Genomic DNA, 22,684 nt, shown 5'->3' on the forward strand with positions numbered 1-22,684 from the left:
AACAAAGGGTTTAAATACAATCAGGGGAAACGAGGCACAGGTGCAAATAATAATGGGGATCAATGGAAAACAAAAGGTCAAAAGGCACAATGGGGGCATCTAGTGACCAAAAACCGGAACAACCCTGGCCAAATCCTGACAAAACCACCATTAAAAAAAAGCCAGACTACGGTTTGCAACTGCACATGGGGACAAAGGTCGTACTTTTTGGAGAAATGTCCTCTGGTCTGATGAAACAAAAATAGAACTGTTTGGCCATAATGACCATCGATATGTTTGGAGGAGAAAGGGGGGAGGCTTGCAAGCCGAAGAACACCATCCAAACCGTGAAGCACGGGGGTGGCAGCATCATGTTGTTGGGGTGCTTTGCTGGAGGAGGGACTCGGTCGCAAATGGGTCTTCCAAATGGACAATGACCCCAAGCATACCTCCATAGTTGTGGCAAAATGGCTTAAGGGCAACAAAGTCAAGGTATTGGAGTGCCCATCACAAAACCCTGACCTCAAACCCATAGAAAATGTGTGGGAAGAACTGAAAAGCGTGTGCGGGCAAGGAGGAATGGGCCAAAATTCACCCAACTTATTGTGGGAAGGTTGTGGAGGGCTACTCTAAACAATTTAAAGGCAATTCTACCAAATACTAACTGAGTGTATGTAAACTTCTGACCCACTGGGAATGTGATGAAAGAAATAAAAGCTGAAATAAATCACTCTCCACTATTATTCATACATGGCTTCCCTGAGTTATAACTTAATCTCCTCCCAACGAATCAGTATAGTTGATCTGGAACTGGGATAACCATTGTATCACTCTTACTTAATAAGCACCTTTATCAACTGCAGGTCTTTAGGTTGATGTAAACTGGTCATCTGATTGGATTAACTGAGATCCCAGAACAGGGTTAGTTACTGGGATTAGTATTCCCCAGCATTCACACACGCACAGCCCCTCCCTAGTTTCGCCTCATCTCCCACTTCCAAACCAAACACCCCAGCCATTTCACATTCTTAAAATAAAATGGTGATCTTTACTGACCTAAAACAGGGAATATTTCCTTGGATTAAATGTCAGGAATTGTGAAAAACTGAGTTTAAATGTATTTGGCAAGGTGTTTGTAAACTTCCGACTTCAACTGTATGTAAATGTGATATTTCATTTTTTTTCAAAGTTGCTAACGTTTCTAAAAACATGCTTTTGCTTTGTCATTATGGGATATTGTGTGTAGATTGATGAGAGGAAAAAACGATTTAATCAATATTAGAATAACACTGTAACCTAAAAAAATGTGGAAAAAGTCAAGGGGTCTGGATACTTTCCGAATGACAATGTACTGTATTGCACTGAGCCCATTTCAGCCATTACCAGGATGTGTTTGACAGGACATTTCAAATATTTCCGTGGTCGTAACATTAACGGGTTAAAACAAAGCAATCAATCCAGTGAGATTTAAGTGACAAGTGGATTTGTCATGTCTCAAACACAGGAAATAAATAGATTGCTGCAAAAGACAGATCCTCACGTGGGCAGGGCATGCGTGTTGCTACTGTCTGCCTCCCATGGTAGCGCTCCAGCTCTCTGTTTATGTAGTGTGTGGTCATGTGTTGGCCTACAGTATGGTTTTGAGTGTCCAGATAAGTACAGCATACTGTGTGTTAGAGTTTCTTTTAACCGTTTAAACCGGTCATGTCGTGCTGTTGTGTTCCTGTGGTGTAAAGGATAAATATACCTAGTCCCTCTCTGTTGCCTGACTCTCTGACTCGCTGCCAGACATTAGCTCTCCACTGACATGCTTCCTCAGATCATATGGCTTGTTTCATATGGTGTTTTTATTTTTAGGACTCTGAGAAAGATCATACACCGTGTGCCTTTATAACTAGTGGATCTGTGTCAGATGTCTTGGTGTGTGTGTGTGTGTGTCCCTTCATATCAACTGTTACCCTACAAGGTCCAGAGCCTGCTGGTTTATTGTTCTACCTGATAACTAATTGCACACCCCTGGTGTTCCAGGTATAACTCAGTCTTTGATTAGAGGGGAACAATGAAAAAATACAGTGGAACTGGCTTCAAGGTACAGAGTTGAGTTTGGGAGCTTTATACAATAGGTGAGCCAGGTCACTTACTCTAACGGTCTTTTCTATTCTCAGATCTGTATGAACCCTGTGGCTCCTCTCCTCACCCCACAGACTCTCTGTCTGCTGCTGCAAGCTACCTCGTCAGTCATTGGCAGAACCTGTCAGTGTAGTGGGGAAAGGAGAGGGTCATCAGGGCTTGTCTACAGCCAGGAGCCAGGGTCAGAGGTTATAAAACCATGGGCGGGGTTGTGTCAACACAACATTTGAAATGGTTATTCATACATGGCTTCCCTGAGTTATAACTTAATCTCCTCCCAACCAATCAGTATAGTTGATCTGGAACTGGGATAACCATTGTATCACTCTTACTTAATAAGCACCTTTATCAACTGCAGGTCTTTAGGTTGATGTAAACTGGTCATCTGATTGGATTAACTGAAATCCCAGAACAGGGTTAGTTACTGGGATTAGTATTACCCAGAATTCACACACGCACAGCCCCTCCCTAGTCTCGCCTCATCTCCCACTTCCAAACCAAACACCCCATGCCCATTTTATCATCAGAACCTCCCTCTCTTCTGCCTCCCACCCCCTCCTATTTCTGGGTGTAACAGTGCAAGCCATGGCACAGCCATACACACAGCCTCCCTCTGTCTGTATCTCAGTCAGGATCAACCAGATAAAGGCTGCTGGGTCCTTCCATCAAATAAGTACCTTTTGGGTTGTGTACCTCAGTCAACAAAGTTTTATTTCACCTAATTCTAACTTTCTGTCATAAGTTGTTCAAGTTAATAAAATAAAACAATCCCATCTCAAGAGGTTAAATAAAAGCATAGTAAGTGCCTATAAAGTGCAAAATAAAGTAACCTTGCATGCATAATTTTTTCCTCGCAATGGTTGGTATTTAAAAATGTTGACCTTGACGGGAAAGTGTGCATATCTCCACGCAAATCTCAAACCCTGCTTGAACACAACTTCTAGAAGGTTGATCAACTGTATTGCAAACAAATAGGCTTATTGTTAGTTTGGGGGAAATGGGAGGTGTTTGATGCACCTCCCATAATCATGGTAAGCTAAAAATAACAGTAAAATGTAGGCCTAATGATAAAACAGATGCATTTTCCATTGGTAAGGAGATCGCATAGCTGCATGTCCTCTAATAAGTTTATTGTACTTGTATTATATAGGCTTAAATCATAATCATATTGCAGGCTACCATTTATCAATCGCTCATTTAATAGCCAAGCATGCTGGAAAGTAAATAGACAGGTAGCCTTGACAGTAGACCTAATCCTATGTGACAGTATGGGTAGGCTCCAGTATTGCTGTGCAATAGGATTAGGAGCGTGAAATCGTAGCCTAACCTATTTAATTTCAGAGCCTATACTAAGCCAGGAGATATCAATATATGATTGTGTTTATATACAAAATATTGAACAACCATTCATAATTTGCATGGAAGTGTGGAGTGTAGCATTTACTTTTAAATTGCTTGAAAGGACAATCAATCCTGCAGAATGCACGGCCAGTGCTTGGCATTCGCTAGGCAGCGTGCATTTTGTTGTTTGGAAAGGTCACAGTAACATTCTGCCCACACCTCTACAGAAATGTGATCAAATTTGCCATTGCACTTTCTTTTAGGAACTATCATGGCCCAGTTCCAACATCTCAAAATAATACAGCAAACAAGGGTGTTTTTGTTACCATAAAATGTGAATGGAGGGCATTTTTGTTACCATAAAATGTGAATGGAGGGCGTTTTTGTTACCATAAAATGTGAATGGAGGGCGTTTTCCAGGAGGTATTGTAGCACTCGTTCACCACCGCACAAATATAATATGGCTCTAGTTTATCAATTAAAATATGTATATATGTTGCGCGCGACAGTTTGATAAATCCCAAAAATTTGTGGCGCACAAAACTCCTAGACCTAGAATCTCATTGTATGCCAGAATTTAATAAGAAATGTAGCACGGTTGATAAATGAGGCCCACAAAATGGCCAATAAGAGCAGAACCAGGTCACCTGCTTTTCCACTACGATTTGACTGTTAGTTGTTCAATGTTTCTTTTGATGTATTTTTTTTCAAAAGGAATAGTTTCACCGTTTATATGAAACTTCAGTTCACGTAACAGGGTTGACCTTAATGTGAGGGATAGACATTTCGTATGATTAGATTAATCACTAATCACATTAAATAAATAATCATCTTCAGAAATGACTGTCAAAGCACCAACATAACCAGGGCTTTACAATGATGGTGAAAACCTGGAGAAATGTTGGGGTTAAAACAGAGGAACGTCAAAATGTGGATGTCTTTATTCATATTAAAAATCAGATTCATTGAATTTGCCATGTGGTCTATATTAAAGGGCACTTCATTTAATATAACAGGATTTGAAAATGAAATATTGGTGCACAATGTCATATTTTCGTGGAACAACCCTACCGTTGCTGCCCATGCAAGCTGAGGTAAGCTTTGACTGATCTGTACCAGAGATACAGGAAGGGAGGGAGGGAGTGATGAGGAAGCAGAGGGGAGGTCAGTTGGTCACTGCTCTCACTGGGGATTAGGAGAGATGGTTATCACTCTGATGGGGGTGGGGGTGTGTGTGGGGGGGGGGGGTTGAAGGATGAGTGGGCGGAGGGGTTTAGTGCCCCAAGGACTTCTGTGAATCTGATGCCACTGTTTTAACCACAACACTGTCATTTCATACCACCTGTATCTAGGTCTACGTTTGTATCCCCCTCCCTTTCCCATCCTTAAGATGCTGCTAGCCACAATGTCCTCCCTCCCGTAATTAAATATCAATCCATCCATCAATGTTGGTTCTCTCTCTAGTGTCTTTTGGCTGAGCTCCAATCAGGAAGACTGATCAGTCTTTGCCTCCTGAGGCCACAGTTAGCCCAGTTTGAACCTGTGAACCCATTCCTTTCCATTCACCAGCCCTACATACAGACAGGCACAGCCTTGCATGTTGAGCTGGAACTCTCAAAGCATATGAATGAAAAACCCTTTTCTCATCAGTATACAAAATGGTCTCTGAGTCTGAAACACTAGTGCCAGAAGGCTGTGAGCCTAGGCCAAATGCAGCTTTTATTCAGTACATTTTCTGAAGGTTTTTCTCAGCACTCAGGGGGATACAAGCAGGGCTTGTGGAGGTACCTTTCTCTCCCTGGCGCTCTCCTCTGTCCAAAAGAGAGAAAAAAACATTTCAGTTAATTGCATTTTTACAGGGCTTCTCAAGTGGAAGCTAGCTAATGAGGTTAGGCAGTTTGGCTCATTGAGAATTGAAACCGTGTCTAATTGTGATCTCAAATATGCTCATAATCCTATAATTGACAGAGCAGGGGTTTCTAGTGAACCGTGAGGTGAGTGTGAGGAAGACTGAACATTGAACTATGTCTTCAAGTAACACTGGATGATTATGGGGTAGTTATTGAGGTGGCAAGCTGCTTTGAACTATATTTACAGTTTGAGACTCTGGAGGGATATACATGTATATTACAAGTACCTAGCTAATGTAGTAAAAAGCATACACTACCGGTCAAAATTTTTAGAACACCTACTCATTGAAGGGCTTTACTTTATTTTTTTACTATTTTCTACATTGCAGGATAATAGTGTATTTTTATATTTGAGATTCTTCAAATAGCACCCTTTGCTTTGATGACAGCTTTGTACACTCTTGCCATTCTCTCAACCAGCTTCAAGTGGAATTATTTTCCAACAGTCTTGAAGGAGTTCCCACATATGCTGAGCATTTGTTGACTGCTTTTCCTTCACTCTGCAGTCCAACTCATCCCAAACCATCTCAATTTGGTTGAGGTCGGGTGATTATGGAGGCCAGGTCATCTGATGCAGCACTCCATCACTCCCCTTCTTGGTAAAATAGCACATACACAGCCTGGAGATGTGTTGGGTCATTGTCCTGTTGAAAAACAAATGAAATTCCCACTAAGTCCAAACCAGATGGGATGGCATATCACTGCAGAATGCTGTGGTAGCCATGCTGGATAAGTGTGCCTTGAATTCTGATGTCTAGTCTAATGTCCATTGCTCTTGTTTCTTGGCCCAAGCAAGTCTCTTCCTCTTATTGGTGTCCTTTAGTAGTGGTTTCTTTGCAGCAATTCGACCATGAAAGCATGATTCAGCATGATTCAGTCTCCTCTGAACAGTTGATGTTGAGATGTGTCTGTTACTTGAACTCTGTGAAGCATTTTTTGGGCTGCAATTTCTGAGGCTGGTAACTCTAATGAACTTATCCTCAGAGGGAACTCTGAGTCTTCCATTCCTGTGCCGGTCCTCATGAGAGCCAGTTTCATCATAGCGCTTGATGGTTTTTGCGACTGCACTTGAGGAAACTTTCAACTTTCAAACTTTCAAAGTTTCCGTATTGACTGACCTTCATGTCTTAAAGTAATGATGGACTGCTGTTTCTCTTTGTTCATTTGAGCTGTTCTTCTCATACTATGGACTTGGTCTTTAACTAAATAGGGCTCTCTTCTGTAAACCACCCCTACCTTGTCACAACACAACTGATTGGCTCAAACACACTAAGAAGGAAAGAAATTCAACAAATGAACTTTTAACAAGAAACACCTGTTAATTGAAATGCATTCCAGGTGACTACCTCATGAAGCTGGTTAAGAGAATGCCAAGAGCATGCAAAGCTGTCATCAAGGCAAAGGGTGGCTACTTTGAAGAATCTCAAATATAAAATATATTTAGATTTGTTTAACACTTTTTTGGTTATTACATGATATCATATGTGTTATTTCGAAGTTGTAATGTCTTCACTATTATTCTACAACGTAGAAAATAGTCAAAATAAAGAAAAACCCTTGAATGAGTAGGTGTTACAACATTTTGAACCGGTAATGTATGTCTCCCTCTAAAGCTTATTGACACATTGTGTTTGTTTGGTTTGTTCCCACTGTACTGAAATATACTGATGTCTAGTCTAGAGAGCCCTGCTGCACCACTGTGTAACAGTAACATGGTACAGGCTTTGCCCACATGGCAACAGAGCTCGATTTACAAATAAATATGTTGTCAATATCAGCAAGACAGCTAGACCTGTGTTTGCCATGTTTCTGGAACACACTGTAAAACGGACCTGATTTCTTGTTAGCATAGAAGAAGTACAAACACATAACTTTTTGTTTTGACCAGACTGACCGTGAAATACTTGTGCCTTTCACTTTAGTCGTTGAGTAGAACAAGTCCTCAGGGAAGCAGTAAATGTTCTGAGGCCTGGTACAGGATGAAGTGCAGACGGAGGTGTTGTGTAGGACCTTGCAGTGAATGACTGAAGGCTGATTCTTGCAGTCTGAGATGTACAGCCTTGTCTGTCTGATTGATCAGTATCGAGACACTGTCTGTCTGTCTGTCTGTCTGTCTGTCTGTCTGTCTGTCTGTCTGTCTGTCTGTCTGTCTGTCTGTCTGTCTGTCTGTCTGTCTGTCTGTCTGTCTGTCTGTCTGTCTGTCTGTCTGTCTGTCTGTCTGTCTGTCTGTCTGTCTGTCTGTCTGTCTGTCTGTCTGTCACACACACACACACACACACACACACACACACACACACACACACACACACACACACACACACACACACACACACACACACACACACACACACACACACACACACACACACACACACACACACACACACACACACACACACACACACACACTCCCAATACTGGCTCATGTTGCCCTTGGGGATTTGAATCTCTCTTCACAGCCAGTGATGTTCCTTTCCCACACCTAACAGCTGTCTCACTGAGGTTTCTTTGTGCAGCCCATCAACCTTTCACCAGGACTGGGGAGGTACAGTAGAAGAGATGAAATGGCAGGGCTCAGTAGGACAGTAGAGTCCACGTCTTTACAATCCAGATCCATTTAGATAGGCAATTCTTTCCCCTGGGGACAAGGATGTTGTAATCTGATCATAAAATGGAGGAAATCAAAATGATTCATTATAGTTAAATGTAATTGCAGTTAAGTTAATTTCCTTACCTCTCTGTTCAGTTCCTCTCTCTCTCTTGAATCCAGGCTGTGTTGACAGTCAGAAGCATTAATCCTTTGTCTTTTGTTACATGATTCTTTGTTGTATCATGATGCAGGACTAAAGCACTAGGGAGAATTATTGGACAGTGTGCAGGGCTTCCCTTTCTTAATCTACCGTATGTTTTGCCCAGGACAGGTTTTCTGAAGTTTAGGATGTGCATATCACCTCTGTATGCATCTTTGTTACAGGTGTAAATCACAGAAAAAGTGATACATCTACATTTACAAAAAGGCCACACAAGTCCCCTCTGGCAAGCCAAACTCCAGGGCAGAACTAAACATGAACTTCAACTTTGTAGGGCTAAAGGTTGTTGTATGTTTTTGAAATGGGGTGGTGGTGGGGGGGGGGGGGCAGGGGTCATTAAACATGATTCTATGGTAGGCTTGGTCGCTGTTCCACACCCAAAGTCATTGTTGTCATGCCAGCCTTGGCTGAAGCGAAAATGACCGTGTGGAGGTGTCCTGTGTGCTTCATTGCTCTGAAAATGAAATGCTGTCCCCTAGTTGAGTTTAGGTGTTGGGCTGCATTAGCAGTGCTTCGAACTGATCCTCACGACAGCAAACATGACAGAAAACTGTCAAAAGTTGTTGTGTTTAATTTCCCTACCCTGACAGTACTTGGATAGCAGACAACTAAACTCAGCAAAAAAAGACACGTCGCTTTTTCAGGACCCTGTCTTTCAAAGATAATTCGTAAAAATCCAAATAATTTCACACATCTTCTTTGTAAAGGGTTTCAACACTGTTTCCCATGCTTGTTCAGCGAACCATACACAAATAATGAACATGCACCCGTGGAACGGTCGTTAAGCTTACAGACAGTAGGCAATTAAGATCACAACTATGAAAACGTAGGACACTAAAGAGGACTTTCTACTGACTCTGACAAACACCAAAGATACCCAAGGTCCCTGCTCATCTGCGTAAATGTGCCTTAGGCATGCTGCAAGGAGGCATGAGGACTGCAGATGTGGCCAGGGCAATACATTGCAACGTCCGTACTATGAGACGCCTAAGACAGTGCTAGAGGGAGACAGGACGGACAGCTGATTGTCCTTGCAGTGACAGACCACCTGTAACAACACCTGCAGAGGAACGGTACATCCAAACATCACACCTACAGGACAGGTACAGGATGGCAACAACAACTGCCCGAGTTGCACCAGGAACGCACAATCTCTCCATCAGTGCTCAGACTGTCCGCAGTAGGCTGAGAGAGGCTGGACTGAGGGCTTGTAGGCCTGATGTAAGGCAGGTCCTCACCAGACATCACCGGCAACAACGTCGCGTATGGGCACAAACCCACTGTCGCTGGACCAGACAGGACTGGCAAAAAGTGCTCTTCATTGACGAGTCACGGATTTGTCTCACCAGGGGTGATGATCGGATTCGCGTTTATCGTCGAAGGAATGAGCGTTACACCGAGGCCTGTACTCTGAAGCTGGATCGATGTGGAGGTGGAGGCTCCGTCATGGTCTGGGAAGGTGTGTCACAGCATCAACGGAATGAGATTGTTGTCATTGCAGGCAATCCCAATGCTGTGCGTTACAGGGAAGACATCCTCCCCCTTATGTGGTACCCTTCCTGCAGGCTCATCCTGACAGGACCCTCCAGCATGACAATGCCACCAGCCATATTGCTCGTTCTGTGCGTGATTTCCCGCAAAACAGGAATGTCAGTGTTCTGCCATGGCCAGCGAAGAGCCCGGGTCTCAATCCCATTGAGCACGTCTGGGACCTATTGGATCGGAGAGTGAGGGCTAGGGCCATTCCCCCCCAGAAATGTCCAAGAACTTGCAGGTGCCTTGGTGGAAGAGTGGGGTAACATCTCACAGCAAGATCTGGCAAATCTGGTACAGTCCATGAGGAGAAGATGCACTGCAGTACTTAATGCAGCTGGTGGCCACACCAGATACTGACTGTTACTTTTGTTCAGGGACACATCATTCCATTTCTGTTAGTGACATGTCTGTGGAACTTGTTCAGTTTATGTCTCAGTTGTTGAATCTTGTTATGTTCATACAAATATTTACACATGTTAAGTTTGCTGAATATTAACACAGTTTATTCAAAGTACCGTAGGCTTACTATGCATTGACATATTCTGCCAAAGAATCAATGAATAATGGAAATACAGTAAAAACCAGTGCAACTGTAGTACCCCTGATGACACTTCCTCTCTTTCTCTTCCTGTTCCTTCCTGTTTGATTGACAGAATGAAGAACAAGTTGTGGTACTTTGAGTTTGGCACCACAGAGACCATCTCCGCCACTTGCAAGAAACTCAACGAGTGTATCGAAGTGGAGGTGAGTCACCGGTATTCCCTTCAGCTGGACTTTTTTTGACAGCACCAAAACGTTATTTTCTCTCTCTCTCTCTCTCTCTCTCTCTCTCTCTCTCTCTCTCTCTCTCTCTCTCTCTCTCTCTCTCTCTCTCTCTCTCTCTCTCTCTCTCGCTCTCTCACGCTCTCTGTCTCTCTCTCTCTCTGTGTCTCTCTCTCTCTCTCTCTCTCTCTCTCTCTCTCTCTCTCTCTCTCTCTCTCTCTCTCTCTCTCTCTCTCTCTCTCTCTCTCTCTCTCTCTCTGTCTCTCTCTTTAAACAGTTCACCGCTGTTGTTTTAATTTTCTTTTAAATGACAGACTTTAACCTGCAAACAAAAAAAAGACATCTTAAAAGACATCAAAGTGAAATTAAAACAAATTATTTTAATCCCATGGGGAAGGTAGCTAGCTATTCTTATCTCTCAGCGAAGGCTTCATTATGCCAGTCTGTCAGGTAACTGACTCTGTACTGCATAAGACATTCACACACAACAGTAAGATTAGGGAGGATGATCCTGTTTTTGTGAGCATGGCCTTATTTCTATTGCAGCAAATTGGATGACTGTCATTCATATTCCATTCACCCAGCTTAATGTAACATCTATAGGTTTTGGCTACTACATTATACTCAAATTTTCCCTGTACCCATCATGAGGTTGCTACAAAGTAGGTGCACAGGTCGATATAATGTTTTGTAATCAAGAAGACATACAGTGACACATTCAATACTGCCTTGCACACTGCATCCCTGATCACACGCAAACACAGTTCACTTTCATAGCAGCCACATAAAAACAGCCTGATCCTTCTCACAAGTATCTACACGCTCTCCTCCTCTCACTTTTTTCCTTCGCTTGTGGACTTCAGTGCCCAACACATCAGCTGTTTTTGACCAGGTGAAAAAAATGTTCATATAATGACCGCTAACCACTACACACAGCCTACATCGTTGTCACGTCATAGTCAACATACTGTATCTACTAGAACTAACACAAGTACCATGTACAGTCAGAAAGTAGTTTAGCAATTACACCGGCGGGCCCCAGTGGCAATAAATTAATAAAAATCAAAAGATTACCTTGAATTGGAAGAGTCCCGGTGTTGGATAGCCTGCTAGCTAACATAGCATCCCTCTCTGTTTGAGACAGATGTTTGAGTAGGCAAAAACAATACAACCAAATATAGCTAGCTCTCTCTCTCGCTTCTCCTTAATTTTGGAATAAATTAATTTGTTCAAAACTGTTCAACTATTGTCTTTCTCTCTCTTTGAGTCAACTACTCACCACATTTTATGCACTGCAGTGCTCTGATAGGTTGGAGGACATCCTCTGGAAATGGTCAAAATTACTATATAAGTCTATGGAAGGGGATGTGAACCATGAGCCTCCAAGGTTTTGCATTGAAGTTAATGTACCCAGAGGAGGACGGAAGCTAGCTGTCCTCCGGCTACACCTTGGTGCTACCCTACAGAGTGCTGTGAGGCTACTGTAGACCTTCATTCCAAAACAGTGTGTTTTAATCCATTATTTGGTGACGTGAATATATTTAGTATAGTTGCATTCAAAAAGGATACCTTTAATGTTTCACTTTTTATTTTTATAAAATTCACTGAGGAGCCTCCACTATTTTCTGTGTGTAACAGACACACACACAGACAGACCCGACAGACAGACAGAGAGACAGTCTGCCAAGCAGTCAAATCCCCGGTTTAATGCCTTGAAGCTGAGAACAGAGTGATGGGTGGTGAAATGTGGTGTAGCAGGATTCACCACTGAAGTTATATCGCCCTGCAAGATGTAATTAAACTGGGCTATTAAAAGCTTCACAGAGTAGACTGACAATGAAAGCACTTTCTAGACTGTGTGTGTGCGTGTGTGTGTGTGTGTGTGTGTGTGTGTGTGTGTGTGTGTGTGTGTGTGTGTGTGTGTGTGTGTGTGTGTGTGTGTGTGTGTGTGTGTGTGTGTGTGTGTGTGTGTGTGTGTGTGTGTGTGTGTGTGTGTGTGTGTGTGTGTGTGTGTGTGTGTGTGTGTGTGTGTGTGTGTGTGTGTGTGTGTGTGTGTGTGTGTGTGTGTGTGTGTGTGCGTGCGTGTGTGCGTTCGTATGCGCGTGAGAGTATGTGTGAGTCATATTCTGTGTGTGTTCCTGAAACTGTTTTTCATGGGCACTCAAACCTAAATATTTCTTTGCTCTGACAGCACTTGTGGGTTGAGGTACATTCAATCATTTGCTTTCATCATTTGCTTACATCATTTGCTTTCACCGAGGGTGGTCGCTGAATATTGTGAATGTGTTTTCTTTTTCTGTTTCTACATTAGCTTATTTGAACACATTTGTTGATAGGGACTTTATGGAAGAGTGCACACTTGGACCGACAATGTCGAAGTGTACACAAAGAATGTGTACATTTTCTAGTTAATCACTAGCTGGGACACAGAGGTTGTTTTCTTCTAGAATTTTGACACACAGTCTGGTAGAACGCTCAAAGGCAACATTATGTAATGTATTGATACAAACATGCATTCTGATGCTACTGTAAAAATTATTAATTGTATACCATTGCTCCTCCCAATATCCACACATGGATACTGTTATAAACAATATTCTATTATTCTCCATCACAGTGGAAGGCCCCTTTGATTTTCAATCTGTATCAGATAGCCTTATACTGTCTGTGGTTCACATGAAACATACTGTCAGGTGACACCATTCATTAGCATAGCTTCAATGAAAACACAAGGATGTAATCTCTATAGTTCTTGCCTTGAATGGATGTGCAGAAAAGACAATTATCTCTAAGTACCTTTTGAAGAGGAGCTCTTTTTGACACTGTTTTTTAAATTGAACTAGGTAGTCAATTAAGATCAAATTCTTATTTACAATGACGGCCTAAACCGGCCAAACCCGGACGACGCTGGGCCAATTGTGCGCCGCCTTATGGGACTCCTAATCACGGCCGGTTGGGATACAGCCTGGATTCGAACCAGGTTGTCTATAGTGACGCCTCTAGCACTGAGATGCAGTGCCTTAGACCGCTGCGCCTGGATAAGAGCGTCTGCTAAATGACTTAAATGTAAATGTAAGTAGCGGCGCTGCGAAGCCTCCTTGAAGATACTCTAGGCTATCTATTAGGGTCCACAGTTCTGTCTCAGCCATTGTTTCAAGTATTTGTTCATGATCTCTCTCTCTCATCTCCCCTCCCCTCTGTCTCTTTCACTCTTTCTACCTCTCTCTTTCTCTCCCTCTCTCTTTCTCTTGTTCTCCCTCTCTCTCTCTTTATCTCCCTCTCCTCCTCTATTTATTTATTTCTCCCCCCCCTCTTTCCCTCACTCTACCATCCTCCATCACTTCCCCTCTCTCTTTCTCCCTCACTCTACCATCCTCCATCACTTCCCCTCTCTCTTTCTCTCCTTCCCCCCTCTCTCCCTCACTCTACCATCCTCCATCACTTCCCCTCTCTCTTTCTCCCCCCTCTCTCCCTCACTGTACCATCCTCCATCACTTCCCCTCTCTCTTTCTCCCTCACTCTACCATTCTCCATCACTTCCCCTCTCTCTTTCTCCCTCAGTGTGATGGTATCATCCTGGACCTCAGCAGCACGTCGTTGGAAGGCATCGCCGTCCTCAACATACCCAGCATGCATGGCGGCTCCAACCTGTGGGGCGAGACCAAGAAGAGGAGGAACTACAGCCGCATGAGCAAGAAGGTTCCAGACAGGATGCCCACCAGTACCGTCACCGATATAAAGGAGCTCAAATTCTGTGTTCAGGGTGAGTCAACTAAACTGGCCCTCAGCAACACCAGTGTGATGTACCCTTTTCACACTATCCTGATCTTTTCAGAACAGTTCCAGTAACTAATGTGGATGCATAACCAGGCCAGCTCAGTACAGTTTGGTTTAGCTTGCCTCTGCTCAGTAGTGGGAAAAGGCCTAAGTTGGGAAGTGGGACCAGTTCTGGCCTCTTCATACCACTATATAATGTTCTTGATTTCAGCCATTAGGATTTAGTGTAATGTGGTTCAATGGGTGTCAAAGGATCCATTGTGTCTGATTGGTCTGCCATTTCTTGACCACATAAGCCTCGTAGTTGTTTGACAAACACTATGTCATTTCCACACTTAGGGAAGTGTTGTATTCCCTTCCCTCTGCTCCGTAGCCCAGGCTTGTCATATGGAACGAGTTAGCCTGCACTTTCTGTTGAAGTTTGTCTGCGAGAGACTGGGAGGGATCACTAAACAGTTCTAGTGTCATTTTGTAAGTGTTCATACTGTCACAATTTCACCCACCAGCCAGCAACCAGTAGAATGTCAGCTCTTTTTTTACTTTTTAATTGACCTTTATTTAAGTCAGTTAAGAACTAATTACTATTTACAATGACGGCCTACCCCGGTCAAACTTGGACAACGCTGGGCCAATTGTGTGCTGCCCTATGGGACTCCCAATCACGTCCGGATGTGATACAGCCTGGATTTGAACCAGGGACTGTAGTGACGCCTCTTGCACTGAGATGCAGTGCCTTAGACCTCTGCGCCACCCGCGTGATGCTGTGGCCCCCATGAACATCTGTCCCAGAGGACATTGGGTACGAGCTGCGCCGAGCCGCTAACACACACACACACATTGGGGACGAGCTGTGCTTGCAGGACCTGGCGCACACTGGCCAAGGTCAGTGACAAGCTTCTGTTTTCGGATGCCATGAATTAACCTAGAACACTGAACACTTCCTCAGAGGCTGGGCTGTTGGATGTTGGGCTAGCGGGTCTGTTTCACTCTGCTGAGAGGAGGAGAGGAGAGGATAAGAGGGGAAAGGAGGGAAGGGGAGAGGAGGGGAGGAGAGGGAAAGATAGAGGAGGGAAGGGGGGAAAGAGGAGGGAAGGGGAGAGGAGGAAAGAGGAGAGGAGGGGAGGGAAAGATAGAGAAGGGGAGGAAATAGGAGAGAGAGGAGAGAAGGGGAGAGGAGGAAAGAGGAGAGGAGGAGAGAAGAGGAAAGGAAAGAGGGGAGGAGAGGAGGGAAGGAAGGAGAGAGGGAAACAGAAGCTCCCTTTCCCCTTATTTAACTGCCCCGCACCCCCTCTATCTGTCCATCTCTCTTTCTCTTGTGCCTACAGTCTTCTCTGGCCTCATTATTACTGTCCCAAAACATGCCCTGTGTGTAAGCAGACAGACATATGGTAGTGAGGACGATGGTAGTGAGGATGATGATGATGGTAGTGATTATGATGATGATGACGATGACAGAGAGGATGATGATGATGATGATGGTGGTGGTATTAAGGATCATGATAATGGCAGTGATGATGATGACGACGATGGCAGTGAGGATGATGATGATGGTAGTGGTTATGATGATGATGACGATGGCAGTGAGTATGATGATGATGGTAGTGGTTATGATGATGATGAGGTTGGCAGTGAGGAGGATGATGATGGTATTAAGGATGATGATGATGATGATAATGGCAGTGATGATGATGATGATGGCAGTGAGGATGATGATGATAATAATGGCAGTGATGATGATGATGATGATGATGATGTAGTGATGATGATGATGATGATGGCAGTGAGGAAGATGATGATGATGATGGCAGATTCCTTGCAGTGAAAAGGCAGATTATTTGTCCTCTATTTGTTACATCACTTCCTGTCTATGACACTCTCACTCTTCCTCCTCGGCTCTTCCTCTTTCATTCTTTCATTCTGTGCTTCTCGTTCCTGACTGAACTAGTTTGAATCCTGTTTCCATGGAGACCCTCGGCTCCACTGAACCAGAGAGAGAGGCAGAAAGAGACAGAGAGAAATGAGAAAGGGGTGGAGAGAGGGAAAGACAGAGAAAGCTGGAGAGAGAGGGGAAGCCAGAGACTGAGAGAGAAATGAGAGAGGGGTGGACAGAGGGAAAGACAGAGAAAGCTGGAGAGAAAGGGGAAGCCAGAGACTGAGAGAGAAATGAGAGAGGGCTGGAGAGAGGGAAAGACAGAAAGCTAGAGAGAGGAAGAGAGAGTAAGTGAATAGGAGAGAGAGAGAGAGAGAGAGAGAGAGAGAGAGAGAGAGAGAGAGAGAGAGAGAGAGCAAACAAGGAGGCTGCTGCTAGCTGTGTGACTCATATCATTAATCTTTAACTGCCCTCCAGGCAGCCTTCACCGGGCTCAACTGCTTGCTGCCTTAGCAACAGTTGAGCCTCTATGACCTGCCCTTCAGCACTACCATACTGTAACATACTGTACAGTACGCTCTCACGTTGTCACCCTCCCCCCCGGCCTCTCACCTGACCACCTAAACACGCTCCCTCCGAGGCCAACGCCCCAGCCTCTCTCTCTCTCTCTCTCTCTCTCTCTCTCTCTCTCTCTCTCTCAAGAGATTACTGAGTGACAACCCTGTCCCCTCCTGTCCCCTCTCAGATGCATACACACAAACATAGTGTATATGAATGCATCTCACGCAATGTCATATTGGCTGTGAGCACAGTATATTTTGTTGTTGTTTTGTGGACTATGGTGTGAATGTGTTTTGTGGACTATGGTGTGAATGTGTTTTGTGGACTATGGTGTGAATGTGTTTTGGCAATAACTTTGGTAATTGACCAGTTAACTGAGACATGAAGACATTTCATTCTTTAATTTCATTCTCAAATTAGTCTGTTTTGTGACTTGTGAAGTTCCATAACATCATTGTCTCATGCCAGATAGCCGTCTACACTGATCTGCCTGATCACTCATACAATATCCTGTCTTAACATTCAAAAATGTCACAAAGGTGCCATCGCCCACTGAACCCTCTTTCATCCTCAGTCAAAAAAGTGTCAGAGTTAATCTCACCAAAAAAAAAACTATAAACCTGTAGCTAATATGAACGGTTTTTAATGAAAAAGTATTCATTACCTAATTTTACATTTAGCTAAGGTGTTTTGTGATGGTAGAATCAGTATTTATGGAATTTGAAATGTGCATGAAAATGATCTAACTAAGTCTCTGAACCAGTCTCAAATCAATCCATATGAAACAAAAGGCGGGGATGCTAACAACTCCTGTTCACACACTCAATGTGACGTCAACTGACATGAGACTATGTCCATTGCATCTTATCAGTGGTGTTGCCCCATCTGCATTTCTGACTCCTGAACACCGCAACAGTGAACTGTCATGGCTCCTACTACTACTCCTACTACTAGCCTAATTACAGTCTGGCATTCCTGGCCCTTTTCAGGTCAATGAAAATTCGATATCATCAAATGTCAAGCAATGTTTGTTTGCCTCAGGCACACTGATTAACAGTGCTTTTAAGCTGTCAGGTCATGACTTACCTTTAAACGATCTGCCTTGCTTGCTATTTGCACTAAGCTCACATCACTGTGTTTTACGACTTTTTGTTTTGCATGAGTGTCTGTGTGTCGGTATGTGTATAAGTGTCGGTGTGTCAGTATGTGTATGAGTGTCGGTGTGTCATTATGTGTATAAGTGTCGGTGTGTCAGTATGTGTATGAGTGTCGGTGTGTCAGTTTGTGTATGAGTGTGTGTGTCAGTATGTGTGTCAGTATGTGTATGACTGTCTGTGTGTCAGTATGTGTGTCAGTATGTGTGTCAGTATGTGTATGAGTGTCTGTGTGTCAGTATGTGTGTAAGTATGTGTATGAGTGTCTGTGTGTCGGTATGTGTGTCAGTATGTGTATGAGTGTCTGTGTGTCAGTATGTGTATGAGTGTGTGTGTCAGTATGTGTGTCAGTATGTGTATGAGTGTCTGTGTGTCAGTATGTGTATGAGTGTATGTGTGTCAGTATGTGTGTCAGTATGTGTATGAGTGTATGTGTGTCAGTATGTGTATGAGTGTCTGTGTGTCAGTATGTGTATGAGTGTATGTGTGTCAGTATGTGTATGAGTGTTTGTGTGTCAGTATGTGTATGAGTGTATGTGTGTCAGTATGTGTATGAGTGTACGTGTGTCAGTATGTGTGTCAGTATGTGTATGAGTGTACGTGTGTCAGTATGTGTATGAGTGTATGTGTGTCAGTATGTATATAAGTGTCTGTGTGTCAGTATGTGTATGAGTGTCTGTGTGTCAGTATGTATATAAGTGTCTGTGTGTCAGTATGTGTATGAGTGTCTGTGTGTCAGTATGTATATGAGTGTCTGTGTGTCAGTATGTGTATGAGTGTCTGTGTGTCAGTATGTGTGTCAGTATGTGTGTCAGTATGTGTGTCAGTATGTGTATGAGTGTCTGTGTGTCAGTATGTGTATGAGTGTCTGTGTGTCAGTATGTGTATGAGTGTCTGTGTGTCAGTATGTGTATGAGTGTCTGTGTGTCAGTATGTGTGTCAGTATGTGTATGGGGTGTATGTGTATTAGTATGTGTGTCAGTATGTGTATGAGTGTCTGTGTGTCAGTATGTGTATGAGTGTATGTGTGTCAGTATGTGTGTCAGTATGTGTATGGGGTGTATGTGTATTAGTATGTGTGTCAGTATGTGTATGAGTGTCTGTGTGTCAGTATGTGTATGAGTGTATGTGTGTCAGTATGTGTGTCAGTATGTGTATGAGTGTCTGTGTGTCAGTATGTGTGTCAGTATGTGTGTCAGTATGTGTGTCAGTATGTATATGAGTGTCTGTGTGTCAGTATGTGTATGAGTGTATGTGTGTCAGTATGTGTATCAGTATGCGTATGAGTGTCTGTGTGTCAGTATGTGTATGAGTGTATGTGTGTCAGTATGTGTGTCAGTATGTATATGTAGTGTGTCTGTGTGTCAGTATGTATATGTGTATGAGTGTGTCTGTGTGTCAGTATGTGTGAGTGAGTGTCTGTGTGTCAGTATGTGTATCAGTATGCTGTGTGTCATGAGTGTCTGTGTGTCAGTATGTGTATGAGTGTCTGTGTGTCAGTATGTGTGTCAGTATGTGTATGAGTGTCTGTGTGTCAGTATGTGTGTCAGTATGTGTATGAGTGTCTGTGTGTCAGTATGTGTATGAGTGTATGTGTGTCAGTATGTGTATGAGTGTATGTGTGTCAGTATGTGTATCAGTATGTGTATGAGTGTCTGTGTGTCAGTATGTGTATGAGTGTATGTGTGTCAGTATGTGTATCAGTATGCGTATGAGTGTCTGTGTGTCAGTATGTGTATGAGTGTATGTGTGTCAGTATGTGTGTCAGTATGTGTATGAGTGTCTGTGTGTCAGTATGTGTGTCAGTATGTGTGTCAGTATGTATATGAGTGTCTGTGTGTCAGTATGTATATGAGTGTCTGTGTGTCAGTGTCTGTGTGTCAGTATGTGTGTGAGTGTATGTGTGTCAGTATGTGTGTCAGTATGTGTATGAGTGTCTGTGTGTCAGTATGTGTATGAGTGTCTGTGTGTCAGTATGTGTGTGAGTGTATGTGTTTCAGTATGTGTATGAGTGTCTGTGTGTCAGTATGTATATGCGTGTCTGTGTGTCAGTATGTGTGTCAGTATGTGTCAGTATGTATATGAGTGTATGTGTGTCAGTATGTATATGAGTGTATGTGTGTCAGCATGTGTGTCGGTATGTGTATGAGTGTCTGTGTGTCAGTATGTGTGTCAGTATGTGTATGAGTGTATGTGTGTCAGTATGTGTGTCAGTATGTGTATGAGTGTCTGTGTGTCAGTATGTGTGTCAGTATGTGTATGAGTGTATGTGTGTCAGTATGTGTGTCAGTATGTGTATGAGTGTCTGTGTGTCAGTATGTGTATGAGTGTCTGTGTGTCAGTATGTGTATGAGTGTCTGTGTGTCAGTATGTGTGTGAGTGTGTCTGTGTGTCAGTATGTGTGTCAGTATGTGTATGAGTGTCTGTGTGTCAGTATGTGTGTCAGTATGTGTATGAGTGTCTGTGTGTCAGTATGTGTGTCAGTATGTGTATGAGTGTCTGTGTGTCAGTATGTGTATGAGTGTCTGTGTGTCAGTATGTGTGAGTGTCTGTGTGTCAGTATGTGTGTCAGTATGTGTATGAGTGTCTGTGTGTCAGTATGTGTGTCAGTATGTGTATGAGTGTCAGTATGTGTATGAGTGTCTGTGTGTCAGTATGTGTATGAGTGTCTGTGTGTCAGTATGTGTATGAGTGTCTGTGTGTCAGTGTGTGAGTGTCAGTATGTGTGTGAGTGTCTGTGTGTCAGTATGTGTGTCAGTATGTGTAGTGTCTGTGTGTCAGTGTCTGTGTGTCAGTATGTGTAGTATGTGTATGTGTCTGTGTGTCAGTATGTGTGTCATGTATGTCTGTGTGTCAGTATGTGTGAGTGTCTGTGTGTCAGTATGTGTGTGTCTGTGTGTCAGTGTGTGTGTCAGTATGTGTATGAGTGTGTATGTGTGTCAGTATGTGTATGAGTGTCTGTGTGTATGTGTCAGTGTGTGTCAGTATGTGTGTCAGTATGTGTATGAGTGTCTGTGTGTCAGTATGTGTGTCAGTATGTGTATGAGTGTCTGTGTGTCAGTATGTGTATGAGTGTCTGTGTGTCAGTATGTGTGTCAGTATGTGTATGAGTGTCGGTGTGTCAGTATGTGTATGAGTGTCTGTGTGTCAGTATGTGTGAGTGTCTGTGTGTCAGTATGTGTATGAGTGTCTGTGTGTCAGTATGTGTATGAGTGTCTGTGTGTCAGTATGTGTATGAGTGTCTGTGTGTCAGTATGTGTGTCAGTATGTGTATGAGTGTATGTGTGTCAGTATGTGTATGAGTGTACAGTATGTGTGTCAGTATGTGTATGAGTGTCTGTGTGTCAGTATGTGTATGAGTGTCAGTATGTGAGTGTCAGTGTATGTGTGTGTCTGTGTGTCAGTATGTGTATGAGTGTCTGTGTGTCAGTATGTATGTATGAGTGTCTGTGTGTCAGTATGTGTATGAGTGTCTGTGTGTCAGTATGTGTCTGTGTGTCAGTATGTGTATGAGTGTCTGTGTGTCAGTATGTGTGTCAGTATGTGTATGAGTGTCTGTGTGTCAGTATGTGTATGAGTGTCTGTGTGTCAGTATGTGTATGAGTGTCAGTATGTGTATGAGTGTCTGTGTGTCAGTATGTGTATGAGTGTCTGTGTGTCAGTATGTGTGTCAGTATGTGTATGAGTGTCTGTGTGTCAGTATGTGTGTCAGTATGTGTATGAGTGTCTGTGTGTCAGTATGTGTATGAGTGTATGTGTGTCAGTATGTGTATGAGTGTCTGTGTGTCAGTGTATGTGTGTCAGTATGTGTATGTCTGTGTGTCAGTGTATGTGTGTCAGTATGTGTATGAGTGTACGTGTGTCAGTATGTGTATGAGTGTACGTGTGTCAGTATGTGTATGAGTGTATGTGTGTCAGTATGTGTATGAGTGTATGTGTGTCAGTATGGATATGAGTGTATGTGTGTCAGTATGTGTGTCAGTATGTGTATGAGTGTACGTGTGTCAGTATGTATGTGTATGAGTGTATGTGTGTGTGTGTCAGTATGTGTATGAGTGTCTGTGTGTCAGTATGTGTATGAGTGTCTGTGTGTCAGTATGTGAGTGTCTGTGTGTCAGTGATGTGTCTGTGTGTCAGTATGTGTATGAGTGAGTATGTATGTGTGTCAGTATGTGTATGAGTGTATGTGTATGTGTCTGTGTGTCAGTATGTGATCATATGAGTGTCTGTGTGTCAGTATGTGTGTCAGTATGTGTGTCAGTATGTGTATGAGTGTACGTGTGTCAGTATGTGTATGAGTGTCTGTGTGTCAGTATGTGTATGAGTGTCTGTGTGTCAGTATGTGTATGAGTGTATGTGTGTCAGTATGTGTATGAGTGTCTGTGTGTCATGAGTGTCTGTGTGTCATGTGTGTCAGTATGTGTATGAGTGTACAGTGTGTCAGTATGTGTATGAGTGTATGAGTGTCTGTGTGTCAGTATGTGTAGTGTGAGTGTATGTGTGTGTGTCAGTATGTATATGAGTGTCTGTGTGTCAGTGAGTGTCTGTGTGTCATGTGTGTCAGTATGTGTATGAGTGTAGTGTGTGTGTATGTGTGTCAGTATGTGTGTCAGTATGTGTATGAGTGTACAGTATGTGTGTGTGTCAGTATGTGTATGAGTGTCTGTGTGTCAGTATGTGTGTCAGTATGTGTATGTGTAGTGTTTGAGTGTATGTGTGTCAGTATGTGTGTCAGTATGTGTATGAGTGTCTGTGTGTCAGTATGTGTGTCAGTATGTGTATGAGTGTCTGTGTGTCAGTATGTGTATGAGTGTCAGTATGTGTATGAGTGTCTGTGTGTCAGTATGTGTATGA

The 22,684-nt window shown here is 43.1% G+C and overlaps 1 protein-coding gene across 3 annotated transcripts in view; it reads left to right on the forward strand.

The window, feature by feature from the left end:
- LOC124043981 (diacylglycerol kinase beta) overlaps positions 1–22,684 on the forward strand; it is a 170,804-nt gene that overhangs the window by 123,011 nt on the left and 25,109 nt on the right. For all 3 annotated transcript variants that reach the window (XM_046363178.1, XM_046363180.1, XM_046363179.1), the window contains 2 exons: positions 10,360–10,450; positions 14,030–14,231. In XM_046363178.1, the coding sequence (XP_046219134.1) occupies positions 10,360–10,450; positions 14,030–14,231 (293 nt within the window). The remainder of the gene's footprint in view (positions 1–10,359; positions 10,451–14,029; positions 14,232–22,684) is intronic.

This window comes from Oncorhynchus gorbuscha, linkage group LG09 (assembly GCF_021184085.1).
Source record: "Oncorhynchus gorbuscha isolate QuinsamMale2020 ecotype Even-year linkage group LG09, OgorEven_v1.0, whole genome shotgun sequence".
Lineage (NCBI taxonomy): Eukaryota > Metazoa > Chordata > Actinopteri > Salmoniformes > Salmonidae > Oncorhynchus > Oncorhynchus gorbuscha.